The sequence below is a fragment of the Salvelinus namaycush genome, chromosome 6 (assembly GCF_016432855.1).
Source record: "Salvelinus namaycush isolate Seneca chromosome 6, SaNama_1.0, whole genome shotgun sequence".
NCBI lineage: Eukaryota > Metazoa > Chordata > Actinopteri > Salmoniformes > Salmonidae > Salvelinus > Salvelinus namaycush.
The window spans coordinates 2,496,560-2,514,006 of NC_052312.1; the positions used below are offsets into that span (position 1 = coordinate 2,496,560).

General features: G+C 39.3%; 1 protein-coding gene across 1 annotated transcript; it reads right to left on the reverse strand.

The window, feature by feature from the left end:
- Positions 1 to 8,802: 8,802 nt before the first annotated feature.
- si:ch211-212k18.7 (macrosialin) lies at positions 8,803 to 16,114 on the reverse strand. The gene is made up of 6 exons (XM_038995826.1): positions 15,796 to 16,114; positions 13,771 to 14,303; positions 13,265 to 13,381; positions 11,937 to 12,006; positions 10,981 to 11,166; positions 8,803 to 10,634 (listed from the first exon to the last, which is right to left on the reverse strand). The coding sequence occupies exons 1-6, from the start codon at positions 15,842 to 15,844 to the stop codon at positions 10,492 to 10,494; spliced, it is 1,098 nt and encodes a 365-aa protein (XP_038851754.1). The 5' UTR covers positions 15,845 to 16,114; the 3' UTR covers positions 8,803 to 10,491.
- Positions 16,115 to 17,447: the final 1,333 nt, after the last annotated feature.

The following is a 17,447-nucleotide window of genomic DNA, read 5'->3' on the forward strand; positions in this document are numbered from 1 at the left end:
TACTTAAGTAAAAATACTTTCAAGTACTACTTAAGTAGTTTTTTTTTTGTATCTGTACTTTACTATTTTTTGACAACTTTTACTTTTACTTCACCACATTCCTAAAGAAAATAATGTACTTTTTACTCCATACATTTTCCCTGACAGCCAAAAGTACTCGTTACATTTTGAATGCTTAGCAGGACAGGAAAACGGTCCAATTCACGAGCTTATCAAGAGAACATCTCTGGTCATCCCTACTGCCTTTGATCTGGAGGACTCACTAAACACAAATGCATTGTTTGTAAATGATGTCTGACTGTTGGAGTGCGCCCCTGGCTATCCATAAATACACAAAAACAGGAACATGCGGCCGTCTGGTTTGTTTAATATAAGGAATTTGAAATTATTTATACTTTTACTTTTGATACTTAAGTATATTTAAAACCAAATACTTTTAGACTTTTACTCAAGTAATATTTTACTGGGTGACTTTCACTTTAACTTGAGTCATTTTCTATTAACGTATCTTTACTTTTACTCAAGTATGACAATTGGGTACTTTTTCCACCACTGTACTTTAGATCAGAGATGTAAAACTGGCTGCCCGTGGGCGTGCTCCCCTTTTGAAGGCCCTCGGATCAATTTCCCCCCAAAGTTGTGGTCTCAACTTACTGTTGCAAGTTTGAATAGTAGAATACAAAAGATGTAATTATCGAAACGTGGTTTTGCATCAGCAGTTTTTAATCTTATGTCAGTCACTGATAGTCAGTCAATTAGCCCATGTCATCAAAACATTTTTAGATTGCTAAATTCATTTAGCGGCCAGCTATCTAAACTTCTTATCATGGTCGAATTACCAGCTGGGTGGCCCCCATTGATTTTGTTAGTCAGTCTCACTCAGATATCATATTAAAACTGCAAGCATTTCTCTCCCCCCCTATGGCAAAAATGTGTAGAATTTCAGGAAATTAGCTATAAAACAGCTCATTTACCTCTCCACCCCATGGGAAAATGTGTGTGGAATTGAAGCAAACTTTCTTTAAAATGGCAACATTTAATCTACACCCCATGGCAAAATGTGTAGAATTGCATGAAATGAACTCTAAAACTTAAAAATGTGTCTTCGCTTTCAAGAAAATGAAAACAAAACCAAATGTTCTGCTCTCAATGTGGGGTGGGGGGTCACGAGCCACTGTGGCCCCTCTTGATGAGGTCAGATTCTTTGTGGCCCCCACCCCTTCAAAGTTGACCATCCCAGCTTTAGATAGTTGGTTATCCTCAGCAAGCCTACAGAGCCTTCGGAAAGTATTCAGACCCCTTGACTTTTTCCACATTTTGTTACATTACAGCCTTATTCTAAAATTGATTTAATAGTTTTTTCCCCCTCATCAATCTACACACAATACCCCATCATGACAAGTTTTTATAAATGTTTGCTAATTTATATTTAAAAAGAAAGAAACAGAAATATCACATTTACATTTACATAAGTATTCAGACCCTTTACTCAGTACTTTGTTGAAGCACCTTTTACAGTGATTACAGCCTAGAGTCTTCTTGGGTATGAGGATACAAGCTTGGGAACACCTGTATTTGGGGAGTGTCTCCCGTTCTTCTCTGCAGATCCTTTCAAGCTCTCTCAGGATGGATGGGGAGCGCCGCTGCACAGCTATTTACTCAGTACTCTGTACACCCAGTGTTTTAGTGAAATATCCGGATCCTACAATCTTGACTTCCCTGAAAAAAATGTAAACTAGTAAAGCACAGCCTAAAGAAGTGAAAGGCTGATCAAGTACATTAGAGTATTATTAAATCCCTTTCTTTCAATAACAACTGATTCAAAAAGTATCTCTCAAAACCCATTCCATATAACCATGAGAGATTCAAAACATACAGAAACAAACTCTAGCAGATATGGTTTGCTGATGGTACAAGTGTGTTGTACTCTCACAGAGATCTCATTTACCTTATTAATGTTGTTAATGATGAACTGTGTCCTTTCTCAAAGTGGTTTAAAATCAACAAATTGTCACTGAATCAAAAAACATTTTTTTTTTTTAATTACTTGGTCCAAAGTACATAAAATACAGGGGTCCATATTGATGATATACATGGACGACCCGCTTTCTTGGTGTTTTGATTGATGATGAATTGTCATGGAAACCACACATAAAGACATTAACCTCGAAGATGGCCCAAAATATGGAGATGGACTACAAATGTGCTTTTCTTTCAAAAACAAGGACATTTCTAAGTGACCCCAAATTTTTGAACGGTAGTGTAGAAACAGAGGACCTACACCTGCCAATCATAAGGAGGAAAAAAGGAATACAGATATTTGACTCTGGGGCAAATTGCATTATAAGGGATTACATTTGGGATCAGAAAGCACATTGAACAAGTTCTGACTCATGTAAACATGAGGTAACGTTACTGTTCTATGTTGCCACAGTTACAGGTTCCTAATGTTGATTATGGCCTATATTACTATTCTTTAAGTTTAATTTAGGAAACATTTATTTTGATTTGTTTACATGTTATGTGCCATATATTATCTTGAAAAAAGGTTGACAAATGAAAACATCCCAAATAAAGTTAATTTACTTTGTAAATGTGGTTTTGGAGTTTATTTGGAGTATTGAATCTGGCAAAACACTAAAGATATAGGAGTTTTTAATTCAGGCATACAAGTTATTTGGAATACATTAATTGTGGGAATGTCTTATTGTATAAACACTGATATAGTTATTGATGTTCATTGTATTCTCCCATAATGTAGATCAGGGATGGACCACTGGCTGCCTGCGACCCCCCTATTTGAAGGCCCTCGGATCAATTTCCACCCTTTTTTTAACGAACTCAGCAAGGGTCTCAACCTATTGTTTCGAGTTTGAATAGTAGACTACACAAAACGCAATTTCGAAATTCAGTTTTGCATCAGCAGTTTCTCTCTTGTGATGTCAGTCACTGATAGTCAGTCAATTAGCCCATGTCAGCTAACATATTTTAGATTTGCAAAGTTAGTTTAGCGGCCAGCTATCTAAACTTGTTATCAACTGCGTCCCCTCATGATGAGTTCAGATTTGTTGTTGCCCATCCCAGCTTGTAGCCTATGACACAACACACAGATCAATATCATAGGGCAACCTGGTCCCAGCGAAAAACTTATTATATTTTTTACAACAAATCCAGAACACTCCATTTGGTATGATATGTTACTTTATGTTATGGTTACATTACATTGGCCTACTGCACAGACAGTGCGTTCCAGATGTCAATCGTCTGTGAAGGGTACAGTTAGTTAGTTGAGGTGTGAGGGGTATAGTTAGTTAGTTGAGGTGTGAGGTGTACAGTTAGTTAGTTGATGTGTGAGGGGTATAGTTAGTTAGTTGATGTGTGAGGGGTATAGTTAGTTAGTTGATGTGTGAGGGGTATAGTTAGTTAGTTGATGTGTGAAGGGTACAGTTAGTTAGTTAGTTGATGTGTGAGGGGTACAGTTAGTTAGTTGATGTGTGGGGGGTACAGTTAGTTAGTTGAGGTGTGAGGGGTATAGTTAGTTAGTTAGTTGATGTGTGAGGGGTATAGTTAGTTAGTTGATGTGTGAGGGGTATAGTTAGTTAGTTGATGTGTGAGGGGTATAGTTAGTTAGTTGATGTGTGAAGGGTACAGGTAGTTAGTTAGTTGATGTGTGAGGGGTATAGTTAGTTAGTTGATGTGTGAGGGGTATAGTTAGTTAGTTGATGTGTGAGGGGTATAGTTAGTTAGTTGATGTGTGAGGGGTATAGTTAGTTAGTTGATGTGTGAGGGGTATAGTTAGTTAGTTAGTTGATGTGTGAGGGGTACAGTTAGTTAGTTGATGTGTGAGGGGTACAGTTAGTTAATTGAGGTGTGAGGGGTATAGTTAGTTAGTTGATATGTGAGGGGTACAGTTAGTTGGTTGAGGTGTGAGGGGTATAGTTAGTTAGTTGAGGTGTGAGGGGTATAGTTAGTTAGTTGAGGTGTGAGGGGTATAGTTAGTTAGTTGAGGTGTGGGGGGTATGGTTAGTTAGTTGAGGTGTGAGGGGTATAGTTAGTTAGTTGAGGTGTGAGGGGTATAGTTAGTTGTGTGAGGGGTATAGTTAGTTAGTTGAGGTGTGAGGGGTACAGTTAGTTAGTTGAGGTGTGAAGGGTACAGTTAGTTAGTTGATCTGTGAGGGATACAGTTAGTTAGTTGAGGTGTGAAGGGTATAGTTAGTTAGTTGAGGTGTGAGGGGTATAGTTAGTTGATGTGTGGGGGGTATAGTTAGTTGATGTGTGGGGGGTATAGTTAGTCATCAACTAGTTAGTTTACTGTAATATGGGGAGGGGAATGGTCAGGGTATTTACTGTAATATGGGGAAGGGGAATGGTCAGGGTATTTACTGTAATATGGGGGAGGGGAATGGTCAGGGTATTTACTGTAATATGGGGAAGGGGAATGGTCAGGGTATTTACTGTAATATGGGGTACGGGAATGGTCAGGGTATTTACTGTAATATGGGGAGGGGAATGGTCAGGGTATTTACTGTAATATGGGGAGGGGAATGGTCAGGGTATTTACTGTAATATATCGGAGGGAAATGGTCAGGGTATTTACTGTAATATGGGGAGGGGAATGGTAAGGGTATTTACTGTAATATGGGGAGGGGAATGGTCAGGGTGTATACTGTAATATGGGGGAGGGGAATGGTCAGGGTATTTACTGTAATATGGGGAGGGGAATGGTCAGGGTATTTACTGTAATATGGGGAGGGGAATGGTCAGGGTATTTACTGTAATATGGGGGAGGGGAATGGTCAGGGTATTTACTGTAATATGGGGGAGGGGAATAGTCAGGCTATTTACTGTAATATGGGGAGGGGAATGGTCAGGGTATTTACTGTAATATGGGGAGGGAAATGGTCAGGGTATTTACTGTAATATGGGGAGGGGAATGGTCAGGGTATTTACTGTAATATGGGGAGAGGAATGGTCAGGGTATTTACTGTAATATGGGGAGGGGAATGGTCAGGGTATTTACTGTAATATGGGGAGGGGAATGGTCAGGGTATTTACTGTAATATGGGGAGGGGAATGGTCAGGGTATATACTCCCGAGTGGCGCAGCGGTCTAAGGCACTGCATCTCAGTGTAAGCGGCGTCACTACAGTCCCTGGTTTGAATCCAGGCTGTATCACATCCAGCCGTGATTGGGAGTCCCGTAGGGCGGCACACAATTGGTCCAGGGTCGTCCGGGGTAGGCCGTCATTGTAAATAAGAATTTGTTCTTAACTGACTTGCCTAGTTAAATAAAGGTTAAATAAATACAAAAAAGTATACAAATTGAATTCTGTGGTATTTACTATACTTAAAAAACTGTTGTGATTTTGCAGACTTTACCGCAGTATTTACTACCGTGTTGCTTTTTTCTCCAGATAGTATATAAAGGTAGGCTACTGTGTGTATGTGTGATTGCGACATAAGTGAGATAACGTGTATTCCATTCCTATCATCACTATGTCGTCGCCCAGCATTGATCTGAGGAGGACTATGTTACCTTAAGAGAAACCCTTGACCAACAAAATATTTTCTATGAAGAAATGCTAAACATACAATAGACCAACTTCTGATCTTTCTGCAAACAACTGGATTGATTCGCTAGTCATGGAAATACCTAAAGACCCGTTTGCACAGCATGGTCTCAGAGCAAAACGTATTATATTTGACCGCAAATTCACACCACTCCATTTAGTATGATGTGTTACTTTACATAAGGTTACATTACTAGACATAACATAGTAAATGTATATCTGGGACACTCAAATTAGTATGATATGTTACGTTTAGGATGGTTACATAAGACAATAGGTTACTTAACGTCAAAATGAAAGGAGGGTGGTTGGTTGGGTTGGATGGCTGGGCCTATGACACGAATCTCATCACTGACAACTTTAGCATTTTACCAAATTAGCAACTTCACAAACTACTTATTAACTCGAACATCTAGCAACCCAAAAGTTCCGTGCAGGGGGGAAAGTAGAATTGATTTATTCCTGGTACGGGACCTATGTGTGCAAGTGCTTGTCAAACAATCGCTTCAAAGGGCTCCTTTCCTAGGCTACCCGCACACGTTCATCCACTCACAACCCGTTTCCAGCCTCCAAACAGTGGAAAGAGACATTCGTTCAAACAAAAGTCTAATTTGTCAATTGTCATTAGGCCAGAATATATGCGTCCACTGGTGTCCCCGCTCGTCTCGGGCTACACATCTTGACAAAATGGCTATGTTCTCGTTGAACCACAGCGCATTTTGGAGCGTAGGCTGTACCGGCCGATTTGTTCATGCCTCTGACATGTGGTAATGAGTAATAGTGGTGTAATAGCCTACAGTTCTCTGGACATGTTGTTTGAATTATTGCGAAAGCCTCATGTTTTACCTGTACAGCGTACCCCTGCTATTTATTTTGTCGTACCGCCTTACTTTCACCCCTGGTTGCAGTGTTTCAATCTCATCATGGACAACTTAAAGCTACTTCGCAACTATTTAACATGTTAGGTAAATCCTTCCCCCTAACTTTAGAACTCTTAATTAAGGATCCGCCCCTTTTTCCCCCCAATTTTCGTCTAAAATTACATACCCAAATATAACTGCCTGTAACTCAGGACCTTGAAGCAAGGATATGCAAATTATTGATACCATTTGAAAGGAAACACTTTGAAGTTTGTGGAAATGTGAAATTAATGTAGGAGAATACAACACATTAGATATGGTAAAAGATAATACAATGAAAAAAACATGTTTGTTTTTGTTTTTTTAATTCATCATCTTTGAAATGCAAGAGAAAGGCCATAATGTATTATTCTAGCCCAGGTGCAATTTAGACTAGGTGCAATTTAGCAGTTTATGTATGAAATTTTAGACTGATCCAATGAACGATTGCATATCTGTTCAAAATATTGTATCAAGACTTCCCAAATGTAACTAATTAGTTTATTAATACATTTTCAAGTCTGTAATTGTGCACTCTCCTCAAACATTAGCATTGTATTATTTCACTGTAATAGCTACCTTAAATTGGACAGTGCAGTTAGATTAACAAGAATTTAAGCTTTCTGCCCATATCAGATATGTCTATGTCCTGGGAAATGTTCATGTTACTCACAACCTCATGCTAATCACATTAGCCTACGTTAGCTTAACTGTCCTGTGGGGGAAACACCGATCCTGTAGATGTTAACTGACTTGCCAAGTTAAATAAAGGTTAAACATTTGTTTTCAATATGTCTTAATCGCACCAGTTTGCTTTAATCCATTTAGTATGATACATTACTTTCAACTGCTTTAGTACGATATGCTACATTAGGTTAGGTTACATTACATAAGGGTTAGGGTTAAGGTTAAGAACAAATTCTTATTTACAATGACATCCTAGGAACAGTGGGTTAACTGCCTTGTTCAGGGGCAGAAAGACAGATTTTTACCTTATTAGCTCGGGGATTCAATCTAGCAACCTTTCGGTTACTGGCCCAACACTCTAACCACTAGGCTTCCTGTCGTCCCAGAGGATAATAGGATGATATATATGTCCTACAATTAGTTTTATATTGTATGACTGCTATTATATCGTTAGGCCAATGTAATGTAACCTAACTTAAAGTAACATATCATACCAAATGGAGTGTTGTGGAATTTTGTAAAAAATATAATACGTTTTTCGCTGGGACCAGGTTGCCCTATGATATTGATCTGTGTGTTGTGTCATAGGCTACAAACTGGGATGGGCAACAACAAATCTAAACTCATCATGAGGGGCCGCAGTTGATAACAAGTTTAGATAGCTGGCCGCTAAACTAACTTTGCAAATCTTAAAAATGTTAGCTGACATGGGCTAATTGACTGACTATCAGTGACTGACATCACAAGAGAGAAACTGCAGATGCAAAACTGAATTTCGAAATTGCGTTTTGTGTATTCTACTATTCAAACTCGAAACAATAGGTTGAGACCCTTGCTGAGTTCGTTAAAAAAAGGGTGGAAATTGATCCGAGGGCCTTCAAATAGGGGGGTCGCAGACAGCCAGTGGTCCATCCCTGATCTACATTATGGGAGAATACGATGAACATCAATAACTATATCAGTGTTTATACAATAAGACATTCCCACAATTAATGTATTCCAAATAACTTGGCTCAATTAAAAGCCCCTACAGTATATCTTTGGCAGGGTTGGATAGGTTACTTCCTAAATGTAATCCGTTACAGTTACTGTCCAAAATTGTAATCAGTAATGTAACTTTTGGATTACCTGAACTCAGTAACGTAATCTGATTACATTCCGTTACTTTTAGATTACTTTCCCCTTAAGAGACATTAGAAGAAGACAAAAATATATGTTACCAATTGAACGACATCTATTGCAGGATAAATCAATGTTAAAGTTTACATAGCTGGACATATATGGATGATAAATGTTACTTTATGGGTTGGTTATGTAGGCTTCCTCAGGTGGAACAATGTTTAAACTTGCGCCTTTTTTCAATGCTGATTTGAATGTCATTGTGAAAACAGACAAGGATCAAAGATTTTTTTTTTTCCGCAAACATCCTTTCTGAATTTAAAAAGTAATTCTCAAAGCAATCATCTAGTTTTTCAAAAGTATCTGTAGTCCGATTACAATATTTTAGCTGGTAATTTAACGGATTACAGGTACCGTTTTTTGTAATCCCTTACATGTAACAGATTACATGTAATCCGTTACTCCCCAACCCTGATCTTTAGTGTTTTGCCAGATTCAATACTCCAAATAAACTCCAAAACCACATTATACAAATTAATACAACTTTATTTGGGATGTTTTCATTTTCAACATTTTTTTCAAGATGATACATGGCACATAACAACATGTAAACAAATCAAAATAAATTTTTCCTAAATTAAATTTAAAGAATAGTAATATAGGCCATAATCAACATTAGGAACCTGTAACTGTGGCAACATAGAACAGTAACGTTACCTCATGTTTACATGAGTCAGAACTTGTTCAATGTGCTTTCTGATCCCAAATGTAATCCCTTATAATGCAATTTGCCCCAGAGTCAAATATCTGTATTCCTTTTTTCCTCCTTATGATTGGCAGGTTTAGGTCATCTGATTCTATATCTGTGGTTAAAGGCAACTTCTACCTCAAGCTATTTGACCACTGTCAAAGTTGACAAGATAAACAATCAGTGGTCCTGCAATTACTTATGGTTGTCACATTCGACTAATAAAATGTTCTCAAACATGTTTACATACCAAATTATTACCACATCATAAGGGAAAGAGTGTGTAATAGCAAATAATGGTTAACAAAACACTTGAGACAAATAAGACAAAAGAAATTGAAAACACAAATTGCGGTTTACATTCAAAAGTATGCCTCCCTTTTACAAAACTTTACATTTAAAACCTGAAACATTCCCTTTAATTAACTGAGTGGAATACATAAAAAAGGCCCATGATAACATCATCTAGATTACGATTCAGAAATCAAACAGCCTAATAGGCCGTTCTAAAGGGTTGAGGGCAGTGGTACAAACACAAAGAAATTAATAAGAAGAAATCAAAACAGCATAGATTCAAAATTCAGCTATAGTAGAAAGCACATTGTGAAATACTGCACTGAAAGTTTCTGCAATAGAAGGTAACACAAATACAGACACAATAGTTCATGGTTTGTCGAGCACTGGATGTCACAGTAGCACTGGATGTCACAGTAGCACTGGATGTCACAGTAGCACTGGATGTCACAGTAGCACTGGATGTCACAGTAGCACTGGATGTCACAGTAGCACTGGATGTCACACTAGCACTAGATGTCACAGTAGCACTGGATGTCACAGTAGCACTGGATGTCACAGTAGCACTGGATGTCACAGTAGCACTAGATGTCACAGTAGCACTGGATGTCACAGTAGCACTGGATGTCACAGTAGCACTAGATGTCACAGTAGCACTGGATGTCACAGTAGCACTGGATGTCACAGTAGCACTAGATGTCACAGTAGCACTAGATGTCACAGTAGCACTGGATGTCACAGTAGCACTGGATGTCACAGTAGCACTGGATGTCACAGTAGCACTGGATGTCACAGTAGCACTGGTCACAGTAGCACAAACAACACAATCTAAAATGTTCAGCAGCCAAAGAGTTCAGAGTGAGTCAATTCAAAGTCAGTATATTTTAATCCTAGTATCTGATCCAATACATTTTATCCACCTCAATTAATGAATGTATAAATCAACTGAAATGGAACTGCCGGTCTACAACGCTGAAATATTCCCTCATCTTATCCATATAGTTAGTTTGTGTGTGAGCGGTAGAGTTAGTTAGTTTGTGTGTGAGCGGTACAATTAGTTAGTTTGTGAGCAGTTGGGGTTACAGCAGTGTTAACAGTAAGTGATAAAAACACAATGGTGGGTGGATTGAGACTGTGAGTTGATACAGTGTGCCCTTTGACACCTGAGTGGCTCTTTAGAGGGACTGGTAGCCATCTGATCTTTTTCGCCTGCTCAGGAGATAGGCCACCACCACGATGATGATGAGGATAAGGAGGACAATCCCCACAGCAATGGCCACGCGGTAGTCGGCAGGTCTGTCGGCTGAGCAGGGGTCAGCTGGAACACAGACAAATGGGTTTAGGGTCAGAGCTAAGGCTGGATGGAATCTGCAGGGGGACATTTTCCGCATTCACTAACTATACTAGTTAGTCTACATATCTAATCTAGACAATTGAAGCTATTACTCAATTGTTAAGAGTATTTGGTTTGGATCGGTTCGGTGAATCAACCACCGAGGACCAGGTAGGAACAATGACATGAACAGATGAAACATGTTTGTTTTATTTTTGTAGTAATCTAAAACCTGTGAACACATACTGGCAATGCAAAATGTCAGAAGACATTTAACACGTTTGCCCTGAAGTTTAGTATGTTCAACATTACAATGTAATGGGATACATACATGTGCCAAAGTCCCACTCCTTGGTGATGTTGAAGGCCTGTATCCTGTCCTGGGTGACATCCAGATAGAGCCCGTTTCCCATGAAAACTGATTCGCTCTTGCAGGAGTAGGAGTGGCCAACCTTAGCGAGGAAGAGATCCAGTGACCCGTTTTTGGCGGCGTAGGATGGAGACATTTTGCCGTTGTCTGCAGCATAAAAACCAATATCACCATCACAAATGTAGCATTTTTGTCTCTGACCACGGGGAAGTGTTGGTGAAAAAAACATTAAAACTTGTTAGTCTACATGGCATTAAAAGGTGTTTGTTTATTCTGGGAACAGGTGCGCTACTGTAAATTCCCTATTCAAAGATAAGGCTTTGTTTCAATCATATGATGCAGACACACATACAGATGTTGGATCTTAATTTGAGCCAGTTTGCTTCAGCAGGAAAATAATCCCGCAGCAACAGGAAATGTGAATTCTTATGTGGATTATAATTAATGGACATTTTTGTAAAGGGTTGATACATTTTTCTTTAGTGCAAATCAAGCATGAAATTTCAAAGTGGAAATTACAAACGGTAGAAGCATTTTTAAATGTCAAATACACTACAAGTTTGCATTTCCTGCATGCAGGAAAATTATCCGTAACAAAAGAGCGATCAAATCAAGATCCTACATCTGTAGATGTGTTGGTGGTTGGTTGTTAAGCAAAGCCGTGTTAATATTTACCCTTATATTACACAATCTCTTCCAGAGACTGACATATCAATGCAAACGAGCAACTGATGTGGGCCTATTGAAAAAGTCCAAAGTGTCAACCCACAACAGGAACTTTTGGTGGAGAACACATTTACTGCATGAATAACACTGGCTAGGGCTAATACGTTCATCGTTCTATAATATGTGGTCCACTGCACTGACAGACAGGTTGGGAATAAGAATCTCTGTGACCAGATGACATATAACTTTACCTCCAGATGTTAACGGGTAGGAAAGATAGAAAGAAACAGTGTCGACATAGACAGCGTTTTGGGTGGTGTTCTGAAAAAGACAAGAGAAGGATTTATTTTCACACACACACACACACACACACACACACACACACACACACACACACACACACACACACACACACACACACACAAAGGAATCACCTAGTCAAAAGTTTGTATTGTGTCACAATGGCATTAAAGCAATGTTTACTCTACCATCATATATTTTATGACTCTCCTAGTAACATCAACGCTAAAACAATATGACAATATGATGATTTCACAGTACCACTAGACAGTGGCTAGAGAAATTACAACGTTGCAATCTAACCCAGTCCACTAATTCATCACTTTTTCCACACAAGGTTGCTAAAGTTTCCCTAACAGGATGTAAAAAACATGTCTTCTGCCACCCTAGTTCCCCTTTACAAGCCAATGTTCCCTTTTGAACACAGTCAAACAATTCTGCAATTGATCATAACTGTGTAGATTGAAATATTTTTTTATTTAAACTTTATTTAACTAGGCAAGTCAGTTAAGAACAAATTCTTATTTACAATGATGGCCTACCCCGGCCAAACCCTCCCCTAACCAGGATGACACTGGGCCAAATCAAATTGTATTTGTCACATGAGCCGAATACAACAGGTGTAGGTAGACCTTACAGCGAAATGCATATTGTGTGCCGCCCTATGGGACACCCGATCACGGCCGGTTTTGATACAGCCCAGGATAGTTACTGTGGAGCTTGATACACAGGACGTCAAAGTGATGTGAAAAGGTGAGCTTTATCTAAGGTCAGGGCCATGTGACCTGACTAGGAAAAACTTGGGACCATATGTGGCATATAGAGATATAGGGCCCGGAGTTTGTCCAGGTCCCAATGCAAGGAAAACCTCCTGGCCCTTTGATCCAATTTCTTAAAAACACTGGCACATGTAGAATAACCTTATTTCCATGCATGTCTTGTCTCCCCATATACAAATAACTATTATTCAACATTTTACAAACAGTGTTCGATTAATCATTATAGATCTCCATAAATGTAATAAAGGGTCAACAAACAGCAGGCTAATCTCTAAACATGTTGTAAACCCGGGTCATATTCATTAAGGCTCACAGTAGAAAGAAAAAAAACGTTTTCCAACAGAAAGCAAAAAATGAACGATTCTTATTGGACAAGTTCAGGTAGTCTCTCTCTGTTTCAGTACATTTTCTTCTGTTTGGTGCCTAATGAATAATACCCTGGGATGGTTGTTCTTTTTCTCAGTGGATAGTGGTGATAGGAGTGTCGAAGCCTTTCTTACCTTATTAAATATGAAGGTGATGAAGCCCTCCTTGAACGTGAGGGTTAAGTTGGCCGTGGATTTCTCACAACCCCCCGCAACACTTGTCTTCAACGGTTGAACGATGAATACTCCCGTCTGGAAAATGAACAGATGACATTAGTTGTACGTACACATGTCATACACACCCAATCGATGTAATGTTGAGGAAACAGAACATTAAAACACAGAGGTGGCTTATGGCCTACCACGTGTCAATAAGATGGAGGATGGTAAAAATATCCTGGACCTACAAAACATCAACTGAAAGATTCGGTAACTCAGTGGCTCAATACATGTAATAAACATGTAATAAACATGTAATAACTACGGTGACACTGGGCATTTTTCCCTGTTTTGCAAGCCTCGTATGATGCACTCTCATGGGCAACGCACTTTCAGTAAGTCTTAGTTGGCCCCAATTTGACCGTCACATAATCAGCCAAGGTGTTCTTGGTGTTTGTCATGAGGCTCACACGGTGCTGTACCTTTCCAGTGTCTTCCACTCTGATCTGTAGGGCCAGCTGAGCCATCACACACAGACTCTTGTCCGACTTGAGAGTGTAGTTTCCCACGGTCAGGTTAGCAGCAGGGGTGGGCTCCGGTTTTGTAGTGGCAGTAGTGGTGGGAGCATGTGTGGTGGCATTGGCTGTGGTGGCATTGGCTGTTGTGGAGGCAGCTGTGGTGGCATTGGCTGTTGTGGAGGCAGCTGTGGTGGCATTGGCTGTTGTGGCGGCAGCTGTGGTGGTATTGGCTGTTGTGGAGGCAGCTGTGGTGGTATTGGCTGTTGTGGAGGCAGCTGTGGTGGTATTGGCTGTTGTGGAGGCAGCTGTGGTGGTATTGGCTGTTGTGGAGGCAGCTGTGGTGGTATTAGTCGGGGGTTCTGTGGTGGATAATGCAGGCGAAGTTGTAGTAGAGGTTGTGGTATTGGCAGTGTTGGACGTGGCGTCAAACTCAGAGGGTGGGAAGACAGTTGCAGACGGTTTGGTTCTTTTGGTGTCCTCTTGAGCAGATGCCAGCGCTTCAGGGGGAGAAAGAACCAATAGTTAAACTTTATTCTTGTTTGATAATTAGATATTCTCCAGCATTATCATTAGATGTAAATCAAATCTTTTGAATTGAGGATTCCATAAACCAGGACGAATGGTGAAGTAACTTTTTCAAATCTTGATTTGGAGAATTAGGTGTTGGCTTTAGTCCATGAACCCTGCCCTAAAATACATGTGACTACAATCTTAGAAAAATCTTGCTATCTAAAACTTAAACAGGTTCTTCAGCTGTCCCTATAGGATAACCCTTTGAATAACCTTTTTGGTTCCAGGTAGAACCTTTTGGGGTTCTTTGGAGAACCCGTTTCACCGAGGGTTCTACCTGGAAGCCAAAAGGGTTCTACCATGAGGACAGCTGAAGAACCCTTTTGGAACCGTTTTTTCTAAGCATGTAGCCTGAAACATGAAACCTGCAACTTGGTATGGGTTTATCCGGAAGTGCAGAATAAAATATTTCAACGCTTTCCGTGTAGGCTGCAACAACAACCTCGACTTAATGCCGCATTCACGTGCTATAATACATTTGGGGGAGGGACAGAATTAGTATTCATGCATTCTGGTATGATGTTAGCCATGTATGTGTTCGTTTTAATCAACTTTATCGTTCACTTTTTATTATTTGATTGGCTAAATATATACCGCGTTCGCTTTGTAGTCGGAACTATAAGAAACTCGGAAATGTCAGACTTGCTAACTGGTTGTAGTTATACACGTGCCGCGTTCAACCAGCTAGCAAGTCGGACATTTCCGAGTTTCCTAGTTCCGACGACAACTTGAACGTGGTATATATTTAGCCAATCAAATAATAAAAGGTGAACGATAAAGTTGATAAAAACTAATAAATATATAGCTAACATCATACCAGAATGCATGAAAACAAATTCTGTCCCTCCCCCATATGTATTATTATATATATATATATAATATATATATATATATATTTTATAAAAAAAATAAAAAAAATTCTGTGAAATCTCTGTCCTAACGCGGCCGTAACAGAACGATCATCAGAAAGAATAAAACAATAAAAATAAAAAAAAGCTAATCAGAATGAACATTTCATAATGATTTATTAGACAACAAATCGAAACTCACATGACCATACCTCGACTAACTCGTGGAAAACAAAACACATAGGCTACTACTCCGTAACGTGATTAGGGGTATGGAATATGAAAAAATATATGGAAAGAAATAGGCTATTATAGTCATGTAATATAATGATGAGAAATAACACATGGTTATTGATTTGCAGGGAATTTAACATCAGAGAAATGAAAGCTTTTTCAACCTCTGAAACAGAAAAATAGGTGGATCCCTTCTTACATAATCAAAATTATCTAAACCATATCATGACATTTTGGGGAATATTTTAGTTTTTTTTAACCTGAAAACATTCCGTTTGAGATGAGTAGCAGATTGACCAACAAATCTATTCTATTTAGGAAAATCGGGGGAACTTACCTGAGACAATAGCGCAGAGTATAAACACGAACAGAAGTACCTTCTTCATTTTGACTGATTCTACTATTCGCCGTTCAAACCAATATAATAGCCTACAATGTGTCTGACCCAAACTCTTTATCCCGGAGATGTAAGCTAGCCAGACAAACGACTCCAGCAAAATGGAGAAATGTGTCGATCAGCAGCTGCGTTATACGAAGGAAACGAAACTAAACCAACAAGTTCGAGGAAGTTGGAACTATTCCACAGTCACTGCACAGTCAGACCACGAGCGTTGAGGTTGACGTAGATATTGCTCAATAAACTGATAGGGTCCGTGCTAACCGGAAACCATGGGACGTCCCTACTCCTATTGAAGTTGAAATGTAAAATGGTAAGGGTTCGGGTAGGGGTTAAATACGGGTTCGGGTTAGGGGAGGGACGTCCCAAGGATCCCAGATAGCAGTGATCAAACTGATACAGTAGGAATAGGATATGAAGCAGAAAGCAAGAAGACGAAAGTTGGGCTAACATTATAACTATTTCCTTTAATTGTGTTAAGAACAAACAGTCCTTGGCTCGTGTTTTGATGAAGACGATATGACATTGAGTTCTGAATTTGGATTGCGTTATGTTAGACAGAAACAAATCTATAATTTCGGGGACTTCAATAGGCATTAGGTTTGGAAAGTCTCAACCACAAATCATGCAATGGTCTTGAGTTTTACAGCTGCTGGGGTCAAAATCATGTGACAAAAAAACAGGAAATAAGTCACACCTCTAAATGGCGCGCGCACACACGCACACAGAGAGAGAGGGGGGGGGGGGAGTAGTGTAGAAAACTACAAAAAAAACAATTAGGCAACTACAAACTAAATCCCTTTTGGATAACTTCCTGGAGAAAACATTTCGCTGTAATAGTGAACGTGTAAACTTGGCAGTAGAAAGTCTAAACAGTATATTTGACCTTTCAACTACTCTACCAAATCTAAAAATGTAGAGCAGACAACCTAAGAAACTTAAAAATTGTCAGAGACGTGTGTATAGGTGGCAGGGAAGTCAGGCGCAGGAGAGTCAAACGGAGTGTAAAATGGAGTCTTTTAATAAATGTCCAAGAAACATGCTCCATAACACTAATAAGAAACTGAATAATAAACAAATATGGGTACGAAGACCCGTCGCGCACCTATACAAAAATAAACACTACACTGACAACAAACAATCCCTGACAAAGACATGAGGGGAAACAGAGGGTTAAATACACAAGAGGTAATGGATGGGATTGAAAACAGGTGTGTGGGAAGACAAGGCAAAACCAATGGAAAATGAAAAATGGATCGATGATGGCTAGAAGACCGGTGACGTCGACCGCCGAGCACCGCCCGAACAAGGAGAGGCAACGACTTCGGTAGAAGTCGTGACAAAAATATTGACAAACGGTTTGAGGAAGAATCCAAAAACCTAAGAAAGAAATTGAGAAACCAATACAACCAAAAACATAGAAGCCCAGAAAACCTGAGCCTTCACTAAAGTGAATCACTTAAACAATGATTAAATACACTATTGGAAAAAAAGGAACAGCACCTCAGAAATCAGCTCAATGTAATTGAAGAATCCATAGAACACACTAAACAAACAAGGACACAAAGAGTTATCTATCCAAAACAGAGATG